Source organism: Sus scrofa, chromosome 7 (assembly GCF_000003025.6).
Source record: "Sus scrofa isolate TJ Tabasco breed Duroc chromosome 7, Sscrofa11.1, whole genome shotgun sequence".
In the NCBI taxonomy this organism is placed as follows: Eukaryota; Metazoa; Chordata; class Mammalia; order Artiodactyla; family Suidae; genus Sus; species Sus scrofa.
Genome location: NC_010449.5, coordinates 121,362,776 through 121,387,868, shown reverse-complemented (window position 1 = coordinate 121,387,868; position 25,093 = coordinate 121,362,776). Strand labels below are relative to the sequence as shown.

The following is a 25,093-nucleotide window of genomic DNA, read 5'->3' as shown; positions in this document are numbered from 1 at the left end:
ACAGCCAGCGTGGGATCTCCTCCCGCACCGAACACCCCTCTCGCTCCCCTCAGAATCCTGCTTCACTCCCAGGGGGACCCCATCTGTGCACCCACATCCGCCTACCCACCTGGCTTGCCTCTCAACCCCCAGCGGGCAGTGCAGGGCTGGGCCCTGCCACCGGCTGGCTGTGTGACCTTGGGGAAGTCCGGGGCCTTCTGGAGCCTGAGGACACTGACTCACGAGATTCCCAGGGGCCCTGGAGACAGACGGCTGTCCTTCCACATGGACAGCCCCCGGCTGGGCCAGAGGTGGGTCCCCAGGGAGGGGGCGAGCACGGGCTTCCTGGGCCTGTCCCTCTGCCCTCCGGGCAGCAGTTTCAGCTGGGTGGTGGGGATCCCAGCCCCCTCACAGCCATGGCAGCAGCACACACAGCCACGCTGGCATCTCAAGGTGAAACCGTTCCTCTCCCACGATGGCTCCAGAGCTGTTCTTGGATTTGTGGGTGAGGCAAAGGTAGGCACTCAGCCCCAGGAAGGTGGGTGGAGGGACAGCCCACACTTCTTTTTCATTCCTGCTTCACACTTTCTAAATTTAGCTCACTTATTTTAAAGTTGCAAATGGTGAACTCCCAGACACCTTGCCGAAGATCCACACGGGTCTTGGGTGCTCTTTGGAAGAAAGCATTTGGAAAAGGAGACATAAGGTCCGGAAAGCAGCTGTCCTTTCCAACAACAACCGAAGAAGGGGCGGGCTGTGCAGGGAGCGCAGCTGAGAAGTCAAACCCACAGGCGAGTGGTGCCCGCAAACAGCCCCGTGGCTTCTGGAGATGTCCCCCATCCAGGGAGGTCCAAGCTTCGCTTGGTTCAAGGTGACCGGTGTGGAAGAGAAACGGACTTCGAGGACGAGATTTGGCAGGTGTTTGCCCCACGGATGATAAGAGCCTAACAAACTACAAACCCCTTCCCCCGCACTGTCTCCCCTGCTCGCTCCAACGGGCTCACTTTACAGATGAGGAAACTGAGGCTCAGAGAAGCAAAGTGCCTCAAAGGCCCAAAACAAGCAGATGGGGGCCTAAGACCCACCGTCTCCAGCTCCAAATCCCGCAAGGTGGCAGGCAGCCAGGATGTGGGCTCGGCACGGGGACGGGGCGGGGAGGACAGGCAGCTTGGTGGAGAGGGTGGTCCCCCCACACCCCAGCGCCCACCAAAACCGGCTGAGTCCAGGCGGTACCCGATGCGCGGTAACCAGTGGTCCCCGGGCGGGGGGAAGCAGGCACAGGACGCTCGCTCAGAAGAGACTCCACATCACGGAAGGCAGGGAAGTGCCCCGTCAGGCGGGGCTGCGAAGCAGGACGTCTGGTCTCCAGGGTCTGTGGCTGGATGCGGGGTGGGGGCTGGGGAGGCACCTGGGAAGCCACGCCCCCACCCCCCCAAGTGCGGCCTTCCCTCCCGCCTGGGCTGGGTTCAGTCACACCCCCCAGTCCGTCCGACAAACGCCCACCGAGGCTCAGGGTCAGGCCCGACCTGGGGAGACCTGCCCTCCTGAACGTGCTCGTGGGGGTCCCGTCCCTCTACCTCCAGCTACACGGGCCAAGGGATCTCTGGTCTGGGAGCCACCCCTGAGACTTGTCAGCCGGAACCAGGGTCGGGGGAAGCAGCCCCTCACTGGGGGCTTCTGCCGTGAGAGTGAACCAGGAGACCCGGCCCCGAGAGGGTCCCGGCTGGTCCGGCCTAAACCGTCTCAACTGCCACCGCCTCAGTGCTGGACTGACGCTGACGCTGTATCACGGGTGCTGATGCTCCGGGCTGCGTCCAGCCAAGAGCTATTCACCCCTGATCTCAGGACTCCCCAAAAGCTGGGAACCACGGTTCTCAGTTACAGAAGGGGACACGAGGCGGAAGGCTCAGCACCGGCCGTGGCCGCACAATCACGGAAGGTGGTGCAGGGTTTAAGTCCACGTCTGCCTGATCCCAGAGCCCACGTCTCGTGGACAGGTCACAGCTCTAGCTACTCAGGGATGCCTCAGGCCACCTGCGAAGCTGACACTGCGCACGCGTGCGGGGGAGGGGGGCAGCTTCCCTGAGGCCTGAGTCTGCACAGAGCCCTTCTTGGGGGGCAGGGGGCCTGGCAGGGGGCAGCGGGGACAATGGCAGGGAGCCAGGGAAGGTTTCACAGAGGAAGTGATCCAGGGCAGCTCTGCAGGTCACCTCCCCCGCCCCCCACAGAGCAGGGGCGTCGCAAGCATAGCCACGGCCTGTGCCAGGCTCAGCAGACACACGCTCAGCCTCCCCTCTGTTCAGACTCGGGCCCCTTGTGGGGCCTCCACTCCTGCCGGGGGCCAGGCCCACTGGGCCCCTTTCTTTTCACCAAATCTGCCATTCTTGAGCCTAAAACGACAAGGTGAGCCTATCCTGAGCTCTTAGCACACCCGGCCCAGCAGCGTGCAGGGCCCCTGGGACCCTGTGTCCTGGGTCTGCCTGGGGCGTTCGCTTCCTTCCCCTCTGAGGGGCACGGGTGTAGGCGACACCCAGGCTCATGTGCTCGCCCTCACCCATGCACTGAGCTCCGGCCCCCCCACCCCAGCCCGGCACACAGCAGGCGCTGCATCCACCCAATACCTGCTGCGTGTCAAGCTCCAACCTACGGCGGGGGATGCGCCCAAGGACCGAAGAGGGGGATGAGTCCTGCCTTAGGGCCTTCGCACTGCCCCTCCCTGTGCCTGGGCCGCCCTGCTTGTGGACCTGAAATAAATGTTCACCCTCCCGCCCCCAGCAAGCCTCACATCCCCTCCCAATCTGCCCAGTCCCCCTCCCAACTGGGGCTCCCAGATTCCAGCACCCACCACACACTTGACCCTTTTGGACCCTCGCAGCCTGCGGGCTGGGGGTTCTGACACCACTTTACGGGGCGGGGGCGGGGGGAACTGAGGCTCCGAGAAGAAATACGCCTCAATCTCAAGCCCACTGACAGCAAAGCTAGGCCTGGCACCCAGGTTCCAGAGAGGCAGAGCTGGGCCCCTGCCCACTCCTGTGGCCTCCTCCTCGGGTCGCCTGTGTTTCCTCACTGACCCCTACTGGGGACACACGCCTCAGAGGCTCATGGTCCACCTCCTCCGGGGAGACTTCCAAGGCTGCAGGGACACCTGTCCTGAGCCCTGGCACCTGTGGTCCCACCCTCGCCATCAGTGGGAGCTTGGGCTCTTGGGGTGGCGTCTCAGTGGCAGTCCTGATGGGGTTTAGGGCTCAGAAGCCCACCCAGATCCTGGAGCTCCTTGAGGGCCCTTTGCTTCTCCAGCACTCCTGCACCCTGGGCGGACAACACACATGGGCAGCACACACACCCAACAGGCAGTGGGGGAGCAGGGGTGCAAGGGGTCCCGCTGGCCATGCTTCATGGGCCTGAGCAGGCCCCATGCGGCTGGCAGGGCAGCTGTGCTCCAGCGCGGGGTCCCGAGGGCAGACCTAAGACCTGGAGCCCCGGGGCTGCCCCATCTCAAGCCCCCGCCACCCTCCTGGTCTCAGAGCTCCAGAGGGCCTGTGAGAGGGGAGGCGAGAGGAAGCCGCCAAAACGCATGGCTCATGAAACGACCAGAGACACAGCAGAACATTTGCATTTATTGAGCAGCAGCAGCAGCCTGCCAGGTGCTTTCATCAGCACAGGCCTCACAATCCTGAGACAACAGATCTTTGTCCCCACTTTACAGATGAGGAGACTGAGGTGCACGGGGGCGGGGAAGCAGCTTCCACCTGAGTCTGACGCTGAGCCAACCTCGGTGCTTCCTCACCACCCACACCCACCCGCCCCGAACAGCATCTGGAAGGTTCCACGCCAGGGGGCTCAGTGCCAGATCTTAATGTCGCCCTCCCAGGAGCAGGTGGCGAGCATGGAGGGCAGCACGGGGTGGAAGGTGGTGCCAACACAGGCCTGCGTGTGCCCGTGCAGCGTGCGAGCTCGGCTGGCGGTGCGGAAGCTGTACATCAGGATCCGGCCATCGGCGCTGCCTGTCACCAGCAGGTCACCGTCTGGGGAACACTCGCAGCCCACCGAGTAGCCTTCCACCTGCAGAGGGGGACACAGGGTGAGCAGGCCACACGCACAGTGCATGCAGTGCCCCCCATCCTTCGAGGCCCCCTGTGAGCGGGGGGCCATCACCCCCACCCCCGGGGAGCAGAGCTGGGCCTCACACTCGGTGCCAAGCTCCTTCTCTGAGGCTGGGGGCCCGGCGTGGACCCTGTTTCATGAGGCCAGTGTAGTGGACTCCCGAGAGGACAGCTGGAGCACAGCTGATGGTGTCTGGCCTCACTGATGGTCCCCAAGTCCCCCCACCCTCGCCCCACTCTGCCCCACGAGGCAGCCCTCGGCAGGGAAAGGGGGCGGATGTAGAAACAGCCCCCTCCCGCTCTGTCCTGCGACCCCTCCCCTACACCCACGACCTGTGACCTGTCCATGTGAGCTGACAGATCAAGGAAACCCTCCCTGCCTGGCAGCTAGGGCCTGCGGAAGGGCACATGGGGCCCAGGGCCTTGAGTGGACACCAGGCCACACGGCACGGGGTCACCTGGGAAACAGAAACCACAGTCTGCCCGGACAGAGGGTCTGTGCCCTCCAGGGCCCAAGTCCCCTTGCTGGCATTGTCCGTGGGAGGCTCTGAGGCCATCACTCAGCTCCCCACCTGGGGACTGGGAGGGGTACCTTGTGCCCTTCGTAGCGCCGCCTTCTGCTCATCCGGTAGGGCCACACGGCGGAGAAGAGGGCCAGGTAGTTGCCGTTGGTCTGTGCGAGGAACACAGGCTCCCGCGGGTGCAGGGTGAGGCTGGGACAGGTGTACCTCTCCTGAGAAACAGCGGGGCCACAGAGAGGGGGCAGAAAGCTCCCGTGGGGCTCCTGCCTGTGACAGACCCACCAGAGCACTCTGTTCCTGGGGCCCCGTGCCCCCCAACCACACTTTGGCCTAGAGGTCTGAAGGAGTTTCCTGTTGCCTACTCTAACAAAATGCCACACATTTCGTGGCTCAAAACAACATACATTTAGTATCTCAGGGTTCTGGAGGTGAGACGACTGAAATGGATTCCCTGGGCTAAAGTCGAGACACCAGCAGGGCTGCGTTCCTTCTAGAGTCTCTAGAGGAAAAGCCGTTCCTTTATCTGTTTCAGTTTCTAGGCCCCCCAGCACTCCTTAGGGTGGACTGAAAAATGCCCCGCCCCATACATCCGTGTCTTAATTCCTGGGACCTGGGAATGCCACCTTATATGCAAAAAAAAAAGGCGGTGGGTCTTTGCAGATGTAATCCAGTTACAGCTCTTGCGATGGGCGGTTGTCCTGTATCACTGCCCTAAATGCAATCGCATGTGCCCTTACAAAAGGGAGGCCGAGAGAGATCAGACCAAAGAAGGGGACATGAAGACGGGGCCCAAAGAGATCTGACGAGGCAGCCACCTGACACTGGAAGAAGCGAGGGACAGCTGCTCCCCCAGAGCCTCGGAGAGGAGCAGGCCCTGCCAACACCTTGACTTCAGCCCATGATACTTCTTATGATGGTGGTGGTGGTGATGGTGGTGATGATGGTGGTGGCAGTGACGATGGTGGTGATAATGGTAATGATGATAGTGATGGTGGTGGCGGTGGTGATGGTGGTGATGATAATAGTAAAGACGATGGTGATGATGATAGTGACGGGGATGGCGGTGGTGATGGTGGTGATGATGGTGATGGTGGTGATAATGGTAATGATGGTGGTGATGATAGTGACGGGGATGGCGGTGGTGATGATGACAGTGATGGTGATGGTGGTGGTGATAATGGTAATGATGGTGGTGATGATAGTGACGGGGATGGCGGTGGTGATGATGGTGATGATGACAGTGATGGTGATGGTGGTGATAATGGTAATGATGGTGGTGATGATGGTGATGGTGGTGGTGGTGATGGTGTAGTAATGGTGGTGGTGATGGTGGTGATGGTAGTGATGGTGGTGGTGGTGGTGATGGTGATGATGACAATGGTAAAGATGATGGTGGTGATGACAGTGATGGTGATGGTGGTGATAATGGTAATGATGGTGGTGATGATAGTGACAGGGATGGCGGTGGTGATGATGGTGATGATGACAGTGATGGTGATGGTGGTGATAATGGTAATGATGGTGGTGATGATAGTGATGGTGGTGGTGGTGGTGATGGTGGTGATGATAATAGTAAAGATGATGGTGATGATTATAGTGACGGGGATGGTGGTGGTGATGGTGGTGATGACAGTGATGGTGGTGGTGATAATGGTAATGATGGCGGTGATGACAATGGTGATGATGGCAGTGGTGCTGATGATAGTGGTGATGGTGGTGATGGTGGGGGTGATGATAATGGTAATGATGGTGGTGATGATGGTGATGATGACAGTGATGGTGATGGTGGTGATAATGGTAATGATGGTGGTGATGATGGTGATGGTGGTGGTGGTGATGGTGTAGTAATGGTGGTGGTGATGGTGGTGATGGTAGTGATGGTGGTGGTGGTGGTGATGGTGGTGATGATGACAATGGTAAAGATGACGGTGGTGATGACAGTGATGGTGATGGTGGTGATAATGGTAATGATGGTGGTGATGATAGTGATGGTGGTGGTGGTGGTGGTGATGACAGTGATAGTGATGGATGTGATGGTGGTGGTGATAATGGTAAAGATGATGGTGATGATAGTGATGGTGGTGGCGGTGGTGATGGTGGTGATGACAGTGATGGTGATGGTGGTGATAATGGTAATGATGGCGGTGATGACAATGGTGATGATGGCAGTGGTGCTGATGATAGTGGTGATGGTGGTGATGGTGGTGATGGTGGGGGTGATGATAATGGTAATGATGGTGGTGATGATGGTGATGGTGATGACAGTGGTAGTGATGCTGGTGGTGATGGTGATGATAGTGTAGTAATGACGGTAGTGATGATGATAATGGTAAGGATGATGATGGTGATGGTGGTGATGCTGGTGATGATAGTGATGGTGACAGTGGTGATGATGACAGTGGTGATGTGACGATGACAGTGGTGGTTGTGACAGTGATGGTGACGCCTGTGGCTGGGATGCTGGTGGTGATGGTGGGGGTGATGATAATGGTAATGACGGTGGTGATGATAATGGTGGTGATGGTGGTGATGACAGTGGTGATGGTGGGGGTGATGATAATGGTAATGATGGTGGTGATGACGGTGGTGATGACGGCGGTGGTGCTGATGATGGTGGTGATGGTGGTGATGGTGGGGGTGATGATAATGGTAATGATGGTGGTGATGACAGTGATGATGGCAGTGGTGCTGATGATGGTGGTGATGGTGGGGGTGATGATAATGGTAATGACGGTGATGACAGTGGTGATGACGGTGGTGGTGCTGGTGACAGTGGTGTTGATGACAGTGGTGATGTGACGATGACAGTGGTGGTCGTGACAGTGATGGTGACGCCTGTGGTTGGGATGCTGGCGGTGATGGTGATAACAGGTAATGCATTTACGGAGAACTCCCTGTGCCTGGCACTGTGCTGGACCCTTTATAAGCTTTATCTTTTTTTAATTCTCAAAACCACTATGAGGCAAGAAATATTCTCACCCTTGAGTTTCTAAGAGGAAAACAAGCATCAGTTAAGTAATTGGCCCAGGGCCCCTGCATGTTAGTGGTAAATCCAGCACTTTAATGCAGGTGGTCTAACTTCAGGGCCCTGCTTAGACTCCTGAGTCAGAGCCCTCGCCCCAGCCCCTGAGCAAGGGCAAGGTGGAATCCCGCAGGCTGGCTGGCGGGGAGGGGAGAGGTGTCCGGGGTGTGCGTTCCTGTGGATCTGGACCAGGCTGCCCCTCTCACCCCTACCTCGTGGCGTGGCTGAGCTGGGCAGGCACTTAGAGCATCACTCCGATCTGGGGGCCTGTGGAAGGTTCTCTGGGCAGGCCTGGACCTGTTTGGCCTTCCCCTGTCCTACAGATCTCAGGCAGCCTGTCTGTCCCCAAGATCCCTGCCTGCTGAACCGTCTTCACAGGAAGTGACCTGGGACTCCACACAGCCTAGGGCTACACAGATACATCCTGGACCGAAACCAAAAGCCATGCCACACAGGGTTTCTCACGTGGAAAATCTGGTTGGAGATTTTGGCAGCGCTCCGGAAATCCCAGGCAATAATGGTGCGGTCGGCAGAGTCTCGGCTTGATGCGTCTGTGCTGCTCAGAAACTCAGTGCCCTCCCGGAGGAACAGCACGTCGAGGGTCTGCTGGACGGTCGCCTTGTAGCTCCTCACCACCTGTAAGAGCGGGCACTGTCTCGCTGGTGGGCCCCGGAGGGCCGCCGCCGCCCCGAGGGCAGAAGTTAGTGAGGGCAGGGCTGCGTGGGGGTGGGACCTGCTGCAGGGAGACCTCGGGGGCCCCCATCCCACCAGGCAAATGTCTGTCTCCCTCGGGACCTGCTCCGTGACCCCCCCCCACAGCCTCCCCTCTCCCTGTGGTGAGTCCTGTGTGTCCCCTAGCCTCCCTGTGTCCACTGGCGCGTGGGCTCTGGAGACACGAAGATCTTGCAGACAGGCTGGTGCCCTAGAGAGCAGCAGGTGCCTGATGGAGGTGAGCTTAGGGGCAGGCAAGCTAAGGGCACCGGTGATGCCCATCAGTACCAGGGCCATGCTCCTGCTTCTGAGGAGCTCCCAGCTTCCGAAGCCTCAGCCCATTGTCCCTGGAGTCGTAACTGTACCACAAGGAACGAGGGTTCTGGAAACTACGGAGCCAGAACCGCACTGTGTAAGTTCACTTTAAGACACTTTATTTCTTGGCGTCATCACCAACATTCCACAGCCTCCTGTCTCTAAACTAACACAGTTAAGTTCGTCGTTTCCCGAGCACTTGATCACATTAACCTTCCATTCCACGACAGCCCCTGTGGCAGGGGCCGGGGAGGGGTCCTCGCACCAGGACGGGCGAGCCACCTCCACGTGACAGACTCATGCACGACGAGTTTAATTGCAGGAGTGAGCAACAGGCCACTGGGCACAGTGCCTCGGCCCGCCTGCCAGGCCTGGCGGCCTGTTTACCAGCTCCCAGGGCGCCACCATGTGGCCACAGCACAAACACAACTCCCAGGCACCTTGGCCGCCGGCTGTGAAATGAGCCGTCTTGACACATTTTTTAAAAACTAGAGTTTACAACCTTTCAAACGTTGCAGACTTAAGAGTTTCTAACACCCTGTTTCAAAAGTACATAAGTCAAATGCACATTAAATGCAGCATTCCATAAATCCTATTCAGACAGGGGGGGGTGTTTGAGACCCATTCTCCAGATGAGGACCACTGAGGCCCAGAGAGCCTCAGGGACTTGCCCAAGGTCGCAGGGCCAGGATGCGGTGCTTCCTCAGGGCCCACATCCTGCTCTCCTGCAGGTCGAGCTGTGCCTCATGAAATCGGGGCACAAATTTCTAGGGGTGGGTGGGCGGCAAGTGATGGCCTGCTCTGAGCCTCTTTGGCAGCAGCCTCCAGCAAGGGCGACCTCAGGATGGTCCCCCTGCAGCCTGAGGCACAGTCGGGGGCAGAAAAGAGAGGACAGCTCTGCGGGCCTCTGAACCCCGTCCGGCCGTGGCGCTGCCCCCCAGAGAGCATGGGGCTGGCCACCCCCCCCCCCCGCCCCGACCCCTGTGCGCCAGGGCCCCACATAGCCTCTGCCCTCCAGCCTGGCTCTGAGTCTCCCTGAGTGCGGACCAGGAGGAAAGCTCCATACCCCGGCCAGGAGGTGCTGCCAACAGATGCTCTGACCTGCTCGGCCCGGAGCAGGGGCAGCGGCCTAGGCTGGGGAGGGGTGGTGGCACACTGCCGCATCCCTAGCACCTGCTCTCAGGAGTGCACAGTGCACCCCCAAGACCAGCGCCGCCGCCGTGCTATGGTGGGCTTTGGACTCTACCTTGTGCGGGAGACGGGGAGGAGAAAGGCCCATCGTTTTGATCCAGATCCACCGGCTCCTCCCAAGCCTGGGGCCATTCGTCTCCCCCTGCTGATACCACCCTCCCCACCAGCCACCCTCCAGCTCCCATCTGCCCAGAACAAGAGAGGCCTGGAGGCCCTCCCTTCCCGGAGCCCTCACCACGGTTCAGGGGAGGAGCAGGGACTCAAGGATGGCCAGGCAGCAGGTGCCAAGACAGGATACACTGGGCCTGACTCTTGCTCTCAGCGTGGCCTGTGCACCTCGGAGCGTCTCCCCCTTGGCGGTGGGGTCACAGCCCCAGAGCCCCACCAGCCGACAGAGAACAGCCGCTGGTGGGCAGGCCTGTGAGGCCGGTGGGCACCACAGCCCCTCTCCAGCGGCAGCATCTCGATCCCGCAGGGGCTCCACAAACACACCGATCAGAGGAGGATGGAGGAAGAGGAGTGCCCACTGAGTTCCAGCCTCAGGCCATGAATTCCCTGGTGACAAGGGCGGGGGGCAGGTCCCCCGCAGGGCAGCACGAAGGCTCAGACAAGTGCCAGGCCTCCTCGGCCCATCCGCAGCAAGACGACCTGCGCGCCCACCAACACACCACCTGCGTCCCCGTGACAAACTTTTCCAGAACGGAAAGCCTTGTTCTGAGCCCTTCCTGAGAATGGATGGAAATGGCTCAATTCATTAGGGCGTCATAAAATCGAATGGCCGGGAAACAAGCCGTGTTCCGGGTGATCCCTGCCAATAACGCGGCTGTAAGTGGAAGGCTGACCTTTGAAGGATCACTGCCGAGCATGATTTACGTGCCTCCATGACTGCCGCTGCCCCGGGAAAGAGCAGAGGAGCCATTTGTGTGTCTAGCTGGTGGGTTTTACGGCAACCTTAATTACACCGACAGCTGGCGCGTCCCATCCCAGGGGCGTGGGACGGCGCTCCGCGGGCCTAACTAGCTGGATCCAGAAGGCAGCCCCGCTCAGACTCTTTTGGCAACCAGGGCTTCTGTCGGCAGACAGTCACAGCCTCCTGGCCAAGAGTCTGTGGCTTCGGGAAAGGTGGGAGACGGGATCCAGACACACTCGGGCCTGATGCAAAGTGCCTGAGAGCCCTAAACTCTTGCCTGCCTGGCCCACCAGACAAAGCTGGGTAACTGGGCTGCTCTGGGTTCACGCCAGGGCTCAGCCTTCCCTTTCCTGGGTCCCAGGCACTCCCGACATGGTGGGGTTGGGTGCGGGCGAGGCGCTGGCCCGGGCCTTGCTGACTTGCTCTGTGCCTAGGGAACCCCTGCCCTCTCGGGGCCTGGCCTTAACTCATCACCCCCAGGGGCCTGGAAGGGACAACAAGCAAGCCGAGCGCTTGCACTGTGCAGGCATCAGTAAGATGCTGAATGAAGGGCTGAGTGAGTGGGTGAGAAGATGAGCAAATGGATGAATGAGCAAAAGGACCACTTGAAAAGTAGGGGCCTGCAGCCTCTGGCTACTGGTACCGCACTGCTGACTCCAGCAGGTGCCTGAGAGACAGTGTTCCTTTGCAGGCGACGGCCTCTGTGGCCGACGGCACCTCACCTCCAGGGGCCTCCGCGGCTGCGGGGGAGGTGGGAAGGGCTCAGGGCTCGAGTGCCATCACCAGCCGTCCAGGGCTGGCAGGCCTCACGCTCCCCGGGGGAGGGCCAAGCTCTCGGGAGGACCCAGGCATCTCGACTGATGGCCTGTTGCCGGCTGCGTGGCCTGGGCAACTCGCCTCTCTGTGCTTCAGTCTCCACACCTGCAAGGCAGGGGGGCAGCGGGACCTCTGGCTTGGGAGTGAGGAGCGGTGACAAGGCCTGGCCAAGTGCTGACACACAGCAGGTGCTTATAAACCTCCCCCGGGCCACTCAGAGCTAGTCTTCAGGCAAGTCCCTTCTCCCCAAATGTCACCTCCTCCTTGAAAACAAACACATTGATGCCTTCAAACGCGCAGATGCGAGGAGTCCATGCGCAAAGGCCACCTGGAGAGGCGAGTGAAGGGCCCTTTCCGATGGCTAAAATCACACCAACACAAGGGACCAATCACATAGGACGGTGTATACCAAAAGGGCTCTGTGGGTAATTTTTTTTGAACCAGAAATTTATATTTTTAAAAAAGAAACCATACAAATATGAGGAGAGTATGGTTGAATTTTTCTGCGTCCAGAAGACTGGGGGAAACTTGCCTGGCTGTCACTCCAAGGCCAGCACAAGAAGAGGAAAGATGGGTAAATCTGACTATATGAAAATAATAACAGTAAACATGATTGCAGAGCATTTAAAAAAAAAAAAAAAGTCAGCAGGAGTTCCTGTTGTGGCACAGCGGAAACGAATCCGACTGGTAACCAAGAGGTCTCGGGTTCCATCCCTGGCCTCACTGAGGGGGTTAAGGATCCAGCGTTGCCGTGAGCTGTGGTGCAGGTCACAGACATGGCTCAGATTCCGAGCTGCTGTGGCTGTGGCTCCTATTTGACCCCTAGCCTGGGAACCTCCATAAGCCACAGGTGCAACCCTAAAAAGCAAAAAAACAAAACAAACCCAGTAAATAGGAAAGTAAAAAAAAGACAAATGAGAGATATCTGCAACTTACACTAGAGGCAAAGGTCACTCTCTCTAATCCACAGGCCGTTTCTAAAAATCGGTGAAAAAGACCAATGACTCTACAGAAAAATGGGCAGGAGAAGTGAACAGGGAGTTCATATGAAAGGAAATGTAATCGGTCCTTCAATCTCGCTCATAAAAAATGAAGTTTTAAATTACACGGCGATATCATCTCTCCCTATCAAGTTAGAAAATCCAAAAGTCTGACAACCCGCGCCGTTAGGTGGCTGGGAGGCATCCTTTACTCTACACGCTGCTGACAGAGATGCAAAAGGCACAGTCCCTGTGGAGAGAATTTGGGCAACATCAAGCAAAACAGCATATGCCTTGTTACTCAGCAACACGCATATAACCCAGCAACCCGACTTGTAGGACTGATCCCAAGGTTACGGCGGCAAACCCCACACAAAGCACAGAGCCGCTGAAAGCAGCTCTCCTTATAAAATTTAAAAAGCAGAAATAACTCCACAGGGACCAGTTAAATAAATGTCAGTCCACGCGCGCTCTGGATGCTATGTGCCCGGCGGTAAGACAGCGGGGTCCGTCTCCCCGCCTGCTGCGAGCCGGCTTCCAGGAGGCGGTGCTCGGTGAAAGCGCGAAGGCGGGAGAGGAAGAGGCAGGCCGACGACGTGTTTGTGTTTGCTTCCCCCAAACAGTAGAAGGATAAACCAGAAACTAAATCAGTAAAAGAAATCAGTAAGCCGGCCCCTAGAGGGGAGAGGACAGAAGGGGTGGGGGTGGGGCTTGAAGTGGAACCTAGAGTATTTCTTTCTTTCTTTTTTTTTTGTCTTTTTCCCTTTTCTGGGGCCACTTCCCACGGCATATGGAGGTTCCCAGGCTAGGGGTCGAATCGGAGCTGTAGCTACCACCCTACACCACAGCCACAGCAGCGCAGGATCCGAGCCACGTCTGCGAACTACACCACAGCTCATGGCAACACTGGATCCTTAACCCACTGAGCAAGGCCAGGGATCGAACCCACAACCTCATGGCTCCTATTCGGGTTCGTTAACCACTGCACCACGACGGGAACTCCAAACCTAGAGTATTTCTATAGAAGACTAGAGAGTAAGTGTTTTAGGGTTTTGAGGCCCCATTTACCCTCTGTTGCACACGCTCCTGTGTGTGAGTGTGCGTGTGTGTGCGTGTGTGTGTGTGTGTGTTACAGCTATTTTATTTCTTTCTTTCTTTCTTTTTCTTTTTTTTTTTTTTTGGTCTTTTTAGGGCCACACCTGTGGCATATGGAAGTTCCCAGGCTAGGGATCAAATCAGAGCTGTAGCTGCTGGCCTATACCACAGCCACAGCCACGCAGGATTCAAGCCACGTCTGTAAACTACACCACAGCTCACAGTACTGCCACTGAGAGAGGCAGGGATTGAACCTGTGTCCTCACGGATACTCGTTGGGTTTGTTACCACTGAGCCATGACAAGAACTCCTGTTACAACTATTTTAAAATGTGAAAACCATTTTTAACTAAGGACCACACAATAACAACACATAGGCCAGACTGAATCCAAGGGCCCTAGTTTTCCAATTTGTTCTCCAGAACCACGTTCACATTTTATAAAATTATACAACAAAGTTAACTTAAAAAGCAGACTCTAACGTGTGAAAGCAAAATCAAGCAAATAAGACTAACCGTGTGTTGAGCTGGTAGCTTAACCACACAAATAGGATTTATTTTCAGAGACATTAAAGCACAGTAGTTCAAGGTTGAATATATACTGTGAACAAAAACCCAGTCATTTGATGGTAAATCCTAACTGATAGCCTTGGTGGACAAAACGGACTGTGAGAAATCTTAAACTGTTTTCAGTCGTTATGCTGTTAGTGTCAATACGTACAAGAAAATGTGTTAAGGCAGAGAGAAATAAAATTCCTCAAAGTGAAGAGATAGAAACATATAAAAACAAAGAAGCTAAAGGAAAATTCTGTAATGCTAAATTTGCACTGAACAAATCAGTACAAACAATGATATACGTTTTCTTAACAACCAAACAGTTCCTGGCTCTGCCGACAGAGGGAGCGTACAAACAATGACCAACCACGGCACTCGGGTTCTGGTCGCTAAAGCCAGCTCAACCCCGAAGAGACCCAGATGACAGACCAAGGCATTACGACAGTCGCTATAACTATACACAGTGTATGTCTAAGAAGGGAGAGGGAAGACTGACCAAGATAGGAGGGGGCGTGGAGAAGGGATGAGCCCCTCCCTGGATTTCTAGAGAAGAAATACATTATGTTCGAGAAAAAGAGACACTAGATGGGGTTAACATCAGACGAGACCCTGCAAAAGAAATCATTACTGAACTAGAAGAAATAGCAATTGAAAATTTCAAAACAAAATGGAGAGGAAAAAAGACTGATTTTTTTTTTAAATAAACACAATCTAGTTTTAACCTGAAACAGAGTAAATCCACGAAGCCCTCTCACTCTCTTCCATAAATTTTAACTAAAAACTCAAAGTTCAGGAAACAACTACCTGAGCCTTTGAAAAGTAAACAACAGCTGGTGGGTTGAAGAGGGAAGTCAAAATTTGAAGAGAGCCCAATGTGCAGGGTAAGGTTCTAGGCTTATTGGTTTGGTTGGGGTTTTTTGGGTTTGTTTTATTTTGTTTTGTTTTGTTTTTGGGGGGTTTTTTTGGAAAACTTTTAGTTTTTTGGGTTTGGGTTGGTATTTTGGGGGCTTTTTTTTTTTTTTTTTTTGTCTTTCGTCTAACTCCTGATGTTGACTCACAGATAGACTGGATGAAGGAATTACATAGTAGACACAGCAAATATTCTGAAACAAATCCATCATTTTGGACAGAGGAACAGGAAAATAGGTCCTTGTAAGCCAGAGAGTATTGGGGGAAATTTTAAAAATATCCCCTTGCTCTCCCAGCCCTGCCCTGATGCCAACCTCAACAGCTCTGGGACTGCTACACAAATACCTAAAAACTAAAGGGGAAAATCTGAATAAAAGAACTCGGAAAAAAGGGGAAATTCATGCTATGGTTCCTCCATTTTCTCTGGCCAACTTGCCTTCAAAGGGATCCCAGTTATAGGCACTGTGTGACAAGGCAGAAGGCTAACACTGAGAAAGAATTCCATCCCTCAGGGCATGAGAACTGGGAAAGGAGGCCTGGGGAGCCAGGCAGCGCGGGGAACGGGGGAATCCTCTAAGTCTGTAAACGAACTGACACACATCCCAGGACAATCTCTAAGCTACGAATGCGTGGAACACAACCAAAAAAGCACAACTAAAGCTTTGAGAAGCGGCGTAGCATATAACCACTGCTCCTGTCTGAAACTAACCCTTTAGTGGCTCCGCAGAACAAAGGTTTTGAATACAGAACTGAAAATGGAACCATTGCCCATAGGAGAGAAGAAACTTGAATCTGAATCTAACAGGCTTGGTTTCCTGTTAAAATCCTATGGAGAACAGTGATTTGTTTGTCTTGACGACATAATATTCAAAACATGCAGGGCACATTCTGCAATTACTTGATACACAAAGAACCAGGAAAATGTAAACACAGTACCCATGAGAAAAGAGAAACCATAGATGCCAACCCTGAAATAACCCCAATGTTTGAATTATCAGACATATTTAAAAAGTGTTAAAGAATAACCCTCAATGAGATAAACACCCTTAAAATGAAGAGCTAGATGATCTCAACAAAGAAATAGAAACTATACATGCACTTTTAAGTAGAAATTTAAGAACTGAGAAAAAAGTTTTTAATAACAAAATGGAACTGACAAAAGAAAGACTCAGTGGGAAAAAAAGGATCAATAGAGATAATTCAATCAATAGAGATAATTTCTAAAGAAAAAAATAAACAAAACATTAGGAACCTGTGAGATAGTATCAGAAACTTATATTTTTTGTTCACAGAATTCCTTAAGGGGAGGGGAATGAGGGCAGTGTGTGTGTATACACTATATAACTATATACAGACTGTGAAAGTGCCCAAATTCGGCAAAAGGAATACAAGAGTCAAGAGATTCTGCAAGCCACAAAAAGGGTAAAAATCAATGAAAACTAATGTCTGACACACCACAATCAAACTGCTGAAAACCTCAAAGAAAAAGTCTTGAAGATTTTTAATTCCTCCTTGCCATGTAGCAAAATATATTCCTAGGCTCCAGGAATGAGAATGTAGACATCACTGGTGGCCATTATTCTCATACACCACACACACACACACACACACACACACACACACACACACACACACACACAATGAAATAAAGAGAGAGAGAAAGCAAATGTATTAAGATGTTAACAAGTCAAGAGTTATGGAAGAGACAGGATTAAGATGGCAGAATAGAAGGACTGGAGTTCAACTTCTCTCCTACAAACAACAAAATTACAACCAAATGCTGAGCAATCTTCAACCAAATGGACCGGAAACTTTCAAAAAGATATCCTACTCCAGAAAACAAAGAGGAGGCCACATCAAGAGGTAGGAGGGGCAATTACGTGATATAAGCAATCCCATACCTCCTGGGTGGGAAGCCCCATGGACTGGAACGTAACTGTATCACAGAGACTCATTTACAGGAGTGAGAGTTCTAAGCCCCACGTCAAATCCCCATGCTTGGGGATCTGGCATTGGGAGAAAGAGCCCCCAGAGCATCTGACATTGAAGGCCAGTGGGCATGCATGGAGGAGCTCCATGGGACTGGGGAAAACAGAGACCCCATTCTTAAAAGGTGCACACAGACTTTCATGTGCACTGGATCCCAGGACAAAGCAAAGTCTCCATAGGAATCTGGGTCAAACCTGACTGCAGTTCTTGGAGGACCTCCTGGGAAAACAGGGGTGAATGTGGCTTGTTGTGGGGGAAGGGCATCAGAAGCAAAGCTCTTGGGAATATTCACCAGCATGCATGTCTCTGGAGGTGGCCATTTTTGGAAAATTTGGCCCCACCAATCACTGCTGAGAAGCCCTAGACCAAACAACAATCCAGGTGGGATCACAGCCCTGCCCATCAGTAAACAGGCTGCCTAGAGACCCCCCAGGCACACAGCTGCCTCTAATCTCACCCAGAGACAAAGCCCCACCTCCCAGAGGAATCAGCTCCACCTACCAGGGGGCACCTCCCATCAGGAAGCCTACAGCAAGCCCCTGTACCAACTTCAGCCATAACGGGGGCAGACACCAGAAGTAAGAGAGGCTACAACACTATTATCTATAAAAATATCATCACACCAAAAACCTATAAAAATGAAAAGGCAGAGAACTATAACTCAGATAAGGGAGAAAGAAAAAAACCCAGAAAAATAGCTAAGTGATCAGGAGATTCTCAGCATCCAGGAAAAAGACCTTAGACTGTTGATGCTGAAGATGATGCAAGACATTGGAAACAAACTGGAGGCAAAGATGGATAATTTACAGGAAACACTGAGCAAAGAAATACAAGATATAAAACCTAAACAAGAAGAGATGCAAAATACAATAACTGAAATAAAAAATGCAGTAGAAGCAGCCAACAGCAGAATACAGGGGGCAGAAGAACAAATAAGTGAGGTGGAGGACAGATTAGTGGAAATCACTGATGCAGAACAGAAAAGAGAAAAAAGATTGAAAACAAATGAAAACAGTCTCAGAGAACTCTGGGACATTAAACACACCAACATCCATATTATAGGGATGCCAGAAGGACAAGAGAGAGAGAAAGGGACAGAAAAAATATTCCAAGAGATAATAGCCAAAAACTTCCCCAACATGGAAAAGGAACCACTCACTCAAATCCAGGAAGTGCAACGAGTACCATATAAAATAAACCCAAGGAGGAATACCCCAAGACACATATTAATCAAGCTGACCAAAATCAAAGACAATGAGAAAATATTAAAAGTAGCTAGGGAAAAGAAACAAATGACATACAAGGGAACCCCGATAAGGTTATCAGCAGATTTTTCAGCAGAAACTCTGCAGGCCAGAAGGGGGTGGCATGATATATTTAAAGTGATAAAAGGAAAAAACCTCCAATCAAGATTGCTTTACCCAGAAAGGCTCTCATTCAGATTTGAAGGAGAAATCAAAAGCTTTGCAGATAAGCAAAAGCTAAGAGAACTCAGCAATACTAAACCAGCTTTACAACAAATACTAAAGGAAGTTCTCTAGGCAGAAAAGAAAAGGCCACAACCAGAAACAAAAATACCACAAATGACAAGGCTCACCAGTAAAGGTATATATACAGTAAACATACAAAATCATCCACAAACAATTACACCACCAAAATCAGAAATCGTGAGAAGAGGAGAGTACAAATGCAGGACACTGGAGATGCACTTGCAATTAAGAGACCAACAACATAAAACAATCTCATATATATATATAGACTCTTATATCAAAACTTCAGAGTAACTGCAAACCAAAAATCTACAATTGATACACAAACAAATAAAAAAAATCAACTCAAATACAAACACTAAAGATAGTCATCAAACCAGAAGAGGAGAGAATAAGAGAAGAAGGTAGGAAAAAAAGAGCAACAAAAACAAATCCAAAGCAATTAATAAGATGGCAATAAGAATATACATAGCAATAATTACCTTAAATGTTAATGGAATAAACACCCCAACCAAAAGGCATAGACTGGCTGAATGTATACAAAAACAAGACCCATATTTATGCTGTTTTCAAGAGACCCACTTCACTTCTAGGGATGCATACAAATTGAAAGTGAGAGGATGGAAGAAAATATCCCATGCAAATGGGAATCAAAAGAAAACTGGAGAAGCAATACTCATATCAGGCAAAAGAGACTTTCAAATGAAGAATATTTTAAGAGACAAGGAAGGTCACTACATAATGATCAAAGGATCAATCCAAGAAGAAGATATAACAATTTTAAATATCTACACACCCAACATAGGTTCACCACAATATATAAGGCAATTGCTAACAACCTTAAAAGGACAAGTCGACAATAACACAAGCATAGTAGGAGACTCTAACACCCCACTTGCAGCAATGGACAGATCATCCAGACAGAAAATCAATAAGGAAACACAGGCCCTGAATGAAGCATTAGACCAGATGGAGTTAATAGATATTTATAGGACATTCCATCCAAAAGCAAGACAATACACATTCTTCTCAAGTGCACATGGAACATTCTCTAAGATTGATCATATCCTGGTCTACAAATCAAACCTCGGTAACTTTAAGAAAACTGAAATCATATCAAGCATCTTTTCCAACCACAATGCTATACGACTGGAAATCAACAACAAGAAAAAATCTGCAAAAAACAGAAACACGTGGAGAGCATGCTACTAAACAATCAATGAATCACTGAAGAAATCAAAGAGGAAATGTAAAGATACCTAGAAGCAAATGACAACAAAGATACGACACTCCAAAACCTATGAGATGCATCAAAAGCCGTTCTAAGAGGAAAGTTTATAGCAATACAAGCCCACTTCAGGAAACAAGAAAAAGCTCAAATAAACAAGCTAACTTTACATCTAAAGCAGCTTGAGAGAGAAGAACAGACAAGACCTAAAGTTAGCAGAAGGAAAGAAATCATAAATATCAGAGCAGAAATCAATGAAATAGAAATGAAGAAAACCATAGAAAAGATCAATGAAACAAAAAGCTGGTTCTTTGAAAAGATCAACAAAATTGATAAACCCCTAGCCAGACTCATCAAGAAAAAAAAGAGAGAGGATTCAAATCAATAAAATTAGAAATGAAAAAGGAAAAGTAAGAATGGACATCACAGAAATACAGAGGATCACAAGAGACTACTATATGCAACTATACACCAATAAAATGGAAAACCTAGAAGAAATGGACAAATTCTTAGAAAAGTACAATCTTCCAAGACTAAACCAAGATGAAATAGAAAAGATGAATGGACCAATCACAAGAACTGAAATTGAAACTGTGATCAATAAACTTCCAACAAACAAAAGTCCAAGACCAGATGGCTTCACAGGTGAATTCTATCAAATATTTGGAGAAGAGCTAACACCTATCCTTATGAAACTATTCCAAAAAATCGCAAAGGAAGGGACACTCTCAAACTCATTCTATGAGGCCACCATTACCCTGATACCAAAACCAGACAAAGATACCACAAAAAAAAGAAAACTATAGGCCAATTCCACTAATGAACATCAATGCAAAAATCCTCAACAAAATACTAGCAAACTCCATCCAACAATACATTAAAAGGAGTGTACATCATGATCAAGTGGGATTTACCCCAAGGGTTCTTCAATATCCACAAATCCATCAGTGTGATACACCACATTAACAAACTGAAGAATAAAAACCATAGGATCCTCTCAATAGACGCAGAAAAAGCCTTTGACAAAATCCAACACCCATTTCTGATGAAAACCCTTCAGAAAGTGGGCATAGAGGGAACCTACCTCAACATCGTAAAGGCCATATATGACAAACCCACAGCGAACATCATTCTCAATGGTGAAAAGCTGAAAGAATTCCTGCTGAGATCAGGAATAAGACAAGGATGTCTGCTCTCACCACTACTCTTCAACATAGTTTTGGAAGTCCTAGCCACAGCAATCAGAGAAGAAAAAGAGATAAAAGGAATCCAAATTGGAAAGGAAGAAATAAAACTATCGCTATTTGCAGATGACATGATAATATACCTACAGAATCCTAAAGACTCTACCAGAAAACTGTTAGAGCTCATCCACAAATTTGGCAAAGTTGTAGAATACAAAATTAATACACAGAAATTGACGGCATTTCTATACACTAACAATGAAAGATCAGAAAGAGAAATTAGGGAAGCAATCCCATTTACCATCGCATCCAAAAGAATAAAATACCTAGGAGTAAACCTACCTAAAGAGACAAAAGACCTGTACTCTGAAAACTCTAAGACACTGATGAAAGAAATCAAAGATGACACAAATAGATGGAAAGACATACCATGCTCTTGGATTGGAAGAATTATATTGTCGAAATGACTATACTACCTAAGGCAATATACAGATTCAATGCAATCCCTATCAAATTACCAAGGACATTTTTCACGGAACTCGAACAAAATATTTTAAAGTTTGTTTGGAAGCACAAAAGACCCAGAATAGCCAAAAACATCCTGAAAAAGAAAAATGGAGCTGGAGGAATCAGGCTCCCGGACTTCAGACTATATTATAAAGCAACAGTCATCAAAACCGTGTGGTACTGGCACAAAGACAGAAATATAGATCAGTGGAACAGGATAGAAAGCCCAGAATTAAACCCACGCACCTACAGTCAACTAATCTATGACAAAGGAGGCAAGAATATACAATGGAGAAAAGACAGCCTATTCAATAAGTGGCTCTGGGAAAACTGGACAGCCACATGGGAAAGAATGAAAGTAGAACACTCCCTAACATTATACACAAAAATAAACTCGAAATGGATTAGAGACCTAGATATAAGACCAGATGCTATAAAACTCTTAGAGGAAAACATAGGCCAAACACTCTCTGACGTAAATGACAGCAACATCTTCTCAGATCCACCTCTTAGAATAACAACAGTAAAAACAAAAATAAACAAATGGGACTTGATTGAACTTAAAAGTTTCTGCACAGCAAAGGAAACCCTGAACAAAACAAAAAGACAGCCCACAGAATAGTAGAAAAATATCTGCAAATGAATTGACTGACAAGGGATTAATCTCCAAAATTTATCAATACCTCCTACTGCTCAATATGAAAAAAACAAACAACCCTCTCAAAAAATGGGCAGAAGATCTAAACAGACAATTCTCCAAAGAAGACATACAGATGGCCAAAAAACACATGAAAAGATGTTCAATATCACTCATTATTAGAGAAATGCAAATCAAAACCACTACGAGGTATCACCTTACACCAGCCAGAATGGCTATCATCAAAAAGTCTACAAACAACAAATGCTGGAGAGGGTGTGGAGAAAAAGGAACCCTATTACACTGTTGGTGGGATTGTAAATTGGTGCAACCACTGTGGAAAACAGTATGGAGATTCCTCAGAAAACTAAAAATAGAACTACCATTTGATCCAGCAATCCCACTCCTGGGCATCTATCCAGAAAAAATCATGACTCGTAAAGACACATGTACTCCAATGTTCACTGCAGCACTATTTGCAATAGCCAAGACATGGAAACAAATGTCCATCGACAGAGGAGTGGATCAAGAAGATGTGGTACATATACACAATGGAATATGACTCAGCCATTCAAAGGAAAGAAATTCGGCATTTACAACAACATGGATGGACCTAGAAATTATCATGCTAAGTGAAGTCAGTCAGACAGTGAGACACCATCAAGTGCTATCACTGACATGTGGAATCTGAAAAAAAGACAGACTGAACTTCTTTGCAGAACAGATACTGACTCACACACAGACTTTGAAAAACTTATGGTTTCCAAAGAAGACAGGTTGCGGGGGGTGGGGGGAGTGGGATACACTAGGGGTTTGGGACGGAAATGCTATAAAATTGGGTTGTGATGATCATTGTACATCTATAAATGTAAAAAATTCATTGAGTAATAAAAAAAAAAGAAAAAGTCTTGAAAGCACTTGGGGGAAATAATGAAGGATTATATGAACAACAATTTAAAATATTGTGGATTTCTCGTGAGAAACTATGGAGGTTAACGGTAGTGGAATATATTGCAAATGGTAAAGGAAAGGATTATCAATCTAGAATATTATAGACAGCAAAAATATCCTTCAGATGATACACTTATATGTGGATCCCGCATTGCTGTGGCTATGGTGTAGGTCAGCAGCTGCAGCTCTGATTCCACCCCTAGCCTGGTAACTTCCATATGCTGTGTGTGTGGCCCTAAAAAGACAGAAAAAGAAAAAAGAAAAAGGAAAAGCAATGGAAATAGCAAATATAAAGGGAAATATAAAATACTTTCCTATTATTAAAATATTTTAAAAATAATTTAGTTTTCAGCAAAAATAGTAACAATATATTATGGGGATTGTAATAAATGTATAAGTAAAATTTATGCCAACAATAACACAAAGACCCTGAGAGGTAAAATTGAAAATCTGTATGTTGTTCTAAGATCCTCATACAATAAAAAAGAAGAGTTATAATATGATTTGGAGGTAGACCGATAAGATAAAAATGTATACTACAAACTCTAAAGCAACCACTAAAAATAAACCACAATACAAATTTACAGATAATAAAGCAACAAAGGAGATAAGACAAAAATCACACACTAAAAAAAAGAGTCAATGAATCCAAGAGAAGGGGGGGAGGAGAAAAATAATAAATAGAACAAACATAAAACAACAGCAAGATGGTATACTTAAACCTAGCCATATCAATAATTACACTAAATTAAAACAGGATAAATACAGCAGTCAATGGAAAAGATTGCTACCTAGAATTAAAATGAAAGAGCAATACCCAACCAAATGGTATGCATAAGAAACATGTTTTAAAAATAAAAACACAAATAGGTTAAAGCAAAAAGATGGGAAAAAGATACACCAGGCTAACAGTAACCAAAATAAATCAGGAATGCCTATTAATAACAGACAGAGTAGATTCAGAGTAAAGGATATTATCAGGGATAAAAGGGTCTTTTCACAATAATAAAAGAGGCAATTCCTCAGGAGAACATAACAATCTCAAATGTTTATGCACCTGCTAACAGAACTTCAAAATAAATGAAGGAAAACTAATAGAACTTAAAAAGTAGTTAAGACAAATTCACTCTTATAGTCACAAATTTCAACTAGCTGCTCATAACTAATAAAATACAAAGAACGATCAGAAAGGGTATAGGGTACTTGAATAACACTATCAACCAACTTAGGATAATTGACATTCTTAGAATGCTGCACCCAACAAAGCAGAATATACATTACTTCAAAGTGCACACACAATGTTTACCAAACTAGACTATGTTATAGGACAACAAACAAGTTTCAATACATACAATGCATGTTTTGTGAACACAAGAGAGTTAAATTAGAAATCACAAACAAATATATGGAAAATTCTCAAGTAGTTGTAATCTAAACACTCCTATCCATAGATGAAGAAGAAATAAAAAATGCAATTAGAGAGTATTTTTAACTAAATGAAAATGAAAAATGAAAAACCATGTATCAACTGTTGTATAATGCAGCTACAAAACCTAAAGGAGAATTAATAGCATTGAATAGAGAACAAGAAGAAAGAATAAAAGTCCCAAAACAATGACCTCAACTTCCACTTGGAAAAAATTCGAAAAAAAAAGAAGATTAACTCAAGTTTTAAGCAGAAAAAACAAGTTTAAAAAGGAAATTGATAACTTTTTAAAAGGAAAGAAGTAGATACAAAAATCTGTACTTAAAAAAGATCAGGAGTTCCCGTCGTGGCGCAGTGGTTAACGAATCCGACGAGGAACCATGAGGTTGCGGGTTCGGTCCCTGCCCTTGCTCAGTGGGTTAACGATCCGGCGTTGCCGTGAGCTGTGGTGTAGGTTGCAGACGCGGCTCGGATCCCGCGTTGCTGTGGCTCTGGCATAGGCCGGTGGCTACAGCTCCGACTGGACCCCTAGCCTGGGAACCTCCATATGCCGCGGGAGCGGCCCAAGAAATAGCA

The 25,093-nt window shown here is 49.0% G+C and overlaps 1 protein-coding gene across 13 annotated transcripts in view; it reads right to left on the bottom strand.

The window, feature by feature from the left end:
• Nucleotides 3,575-25,093, bottom strand: part of WDR25 (WD repeat domain 25) — a 146,096-nt gene continuing 124,577 nt past the window's right edge. For all 13 annotated transcript variants that reach the window (XM_021099728.1, XM_021099727.1, XM_021099716.1 and 10 more), the window contains 3 exons: nucleotides 8,091-8,261; nucleotides 4,675-4,815; nucleotides 3,575-4,041 (listed from right to left, as the gene is read on the bottom strand). In XM_021099728.1, coding sequence (XP_020955387.1) covers nucleotides 3,820-4,041; nucleotides 4,675-4,815; nucleotides 8,091-8,261 — 534 coding nt within the window. In that variant the 3' untranslated portion in view covers nucleotides 3,575-3,819. The remainder of the gene's footprint in view (nucleotides 4,042-4,674; nucleotides 4,816-8,090; nucleotides 8,262-25,093) is intronic.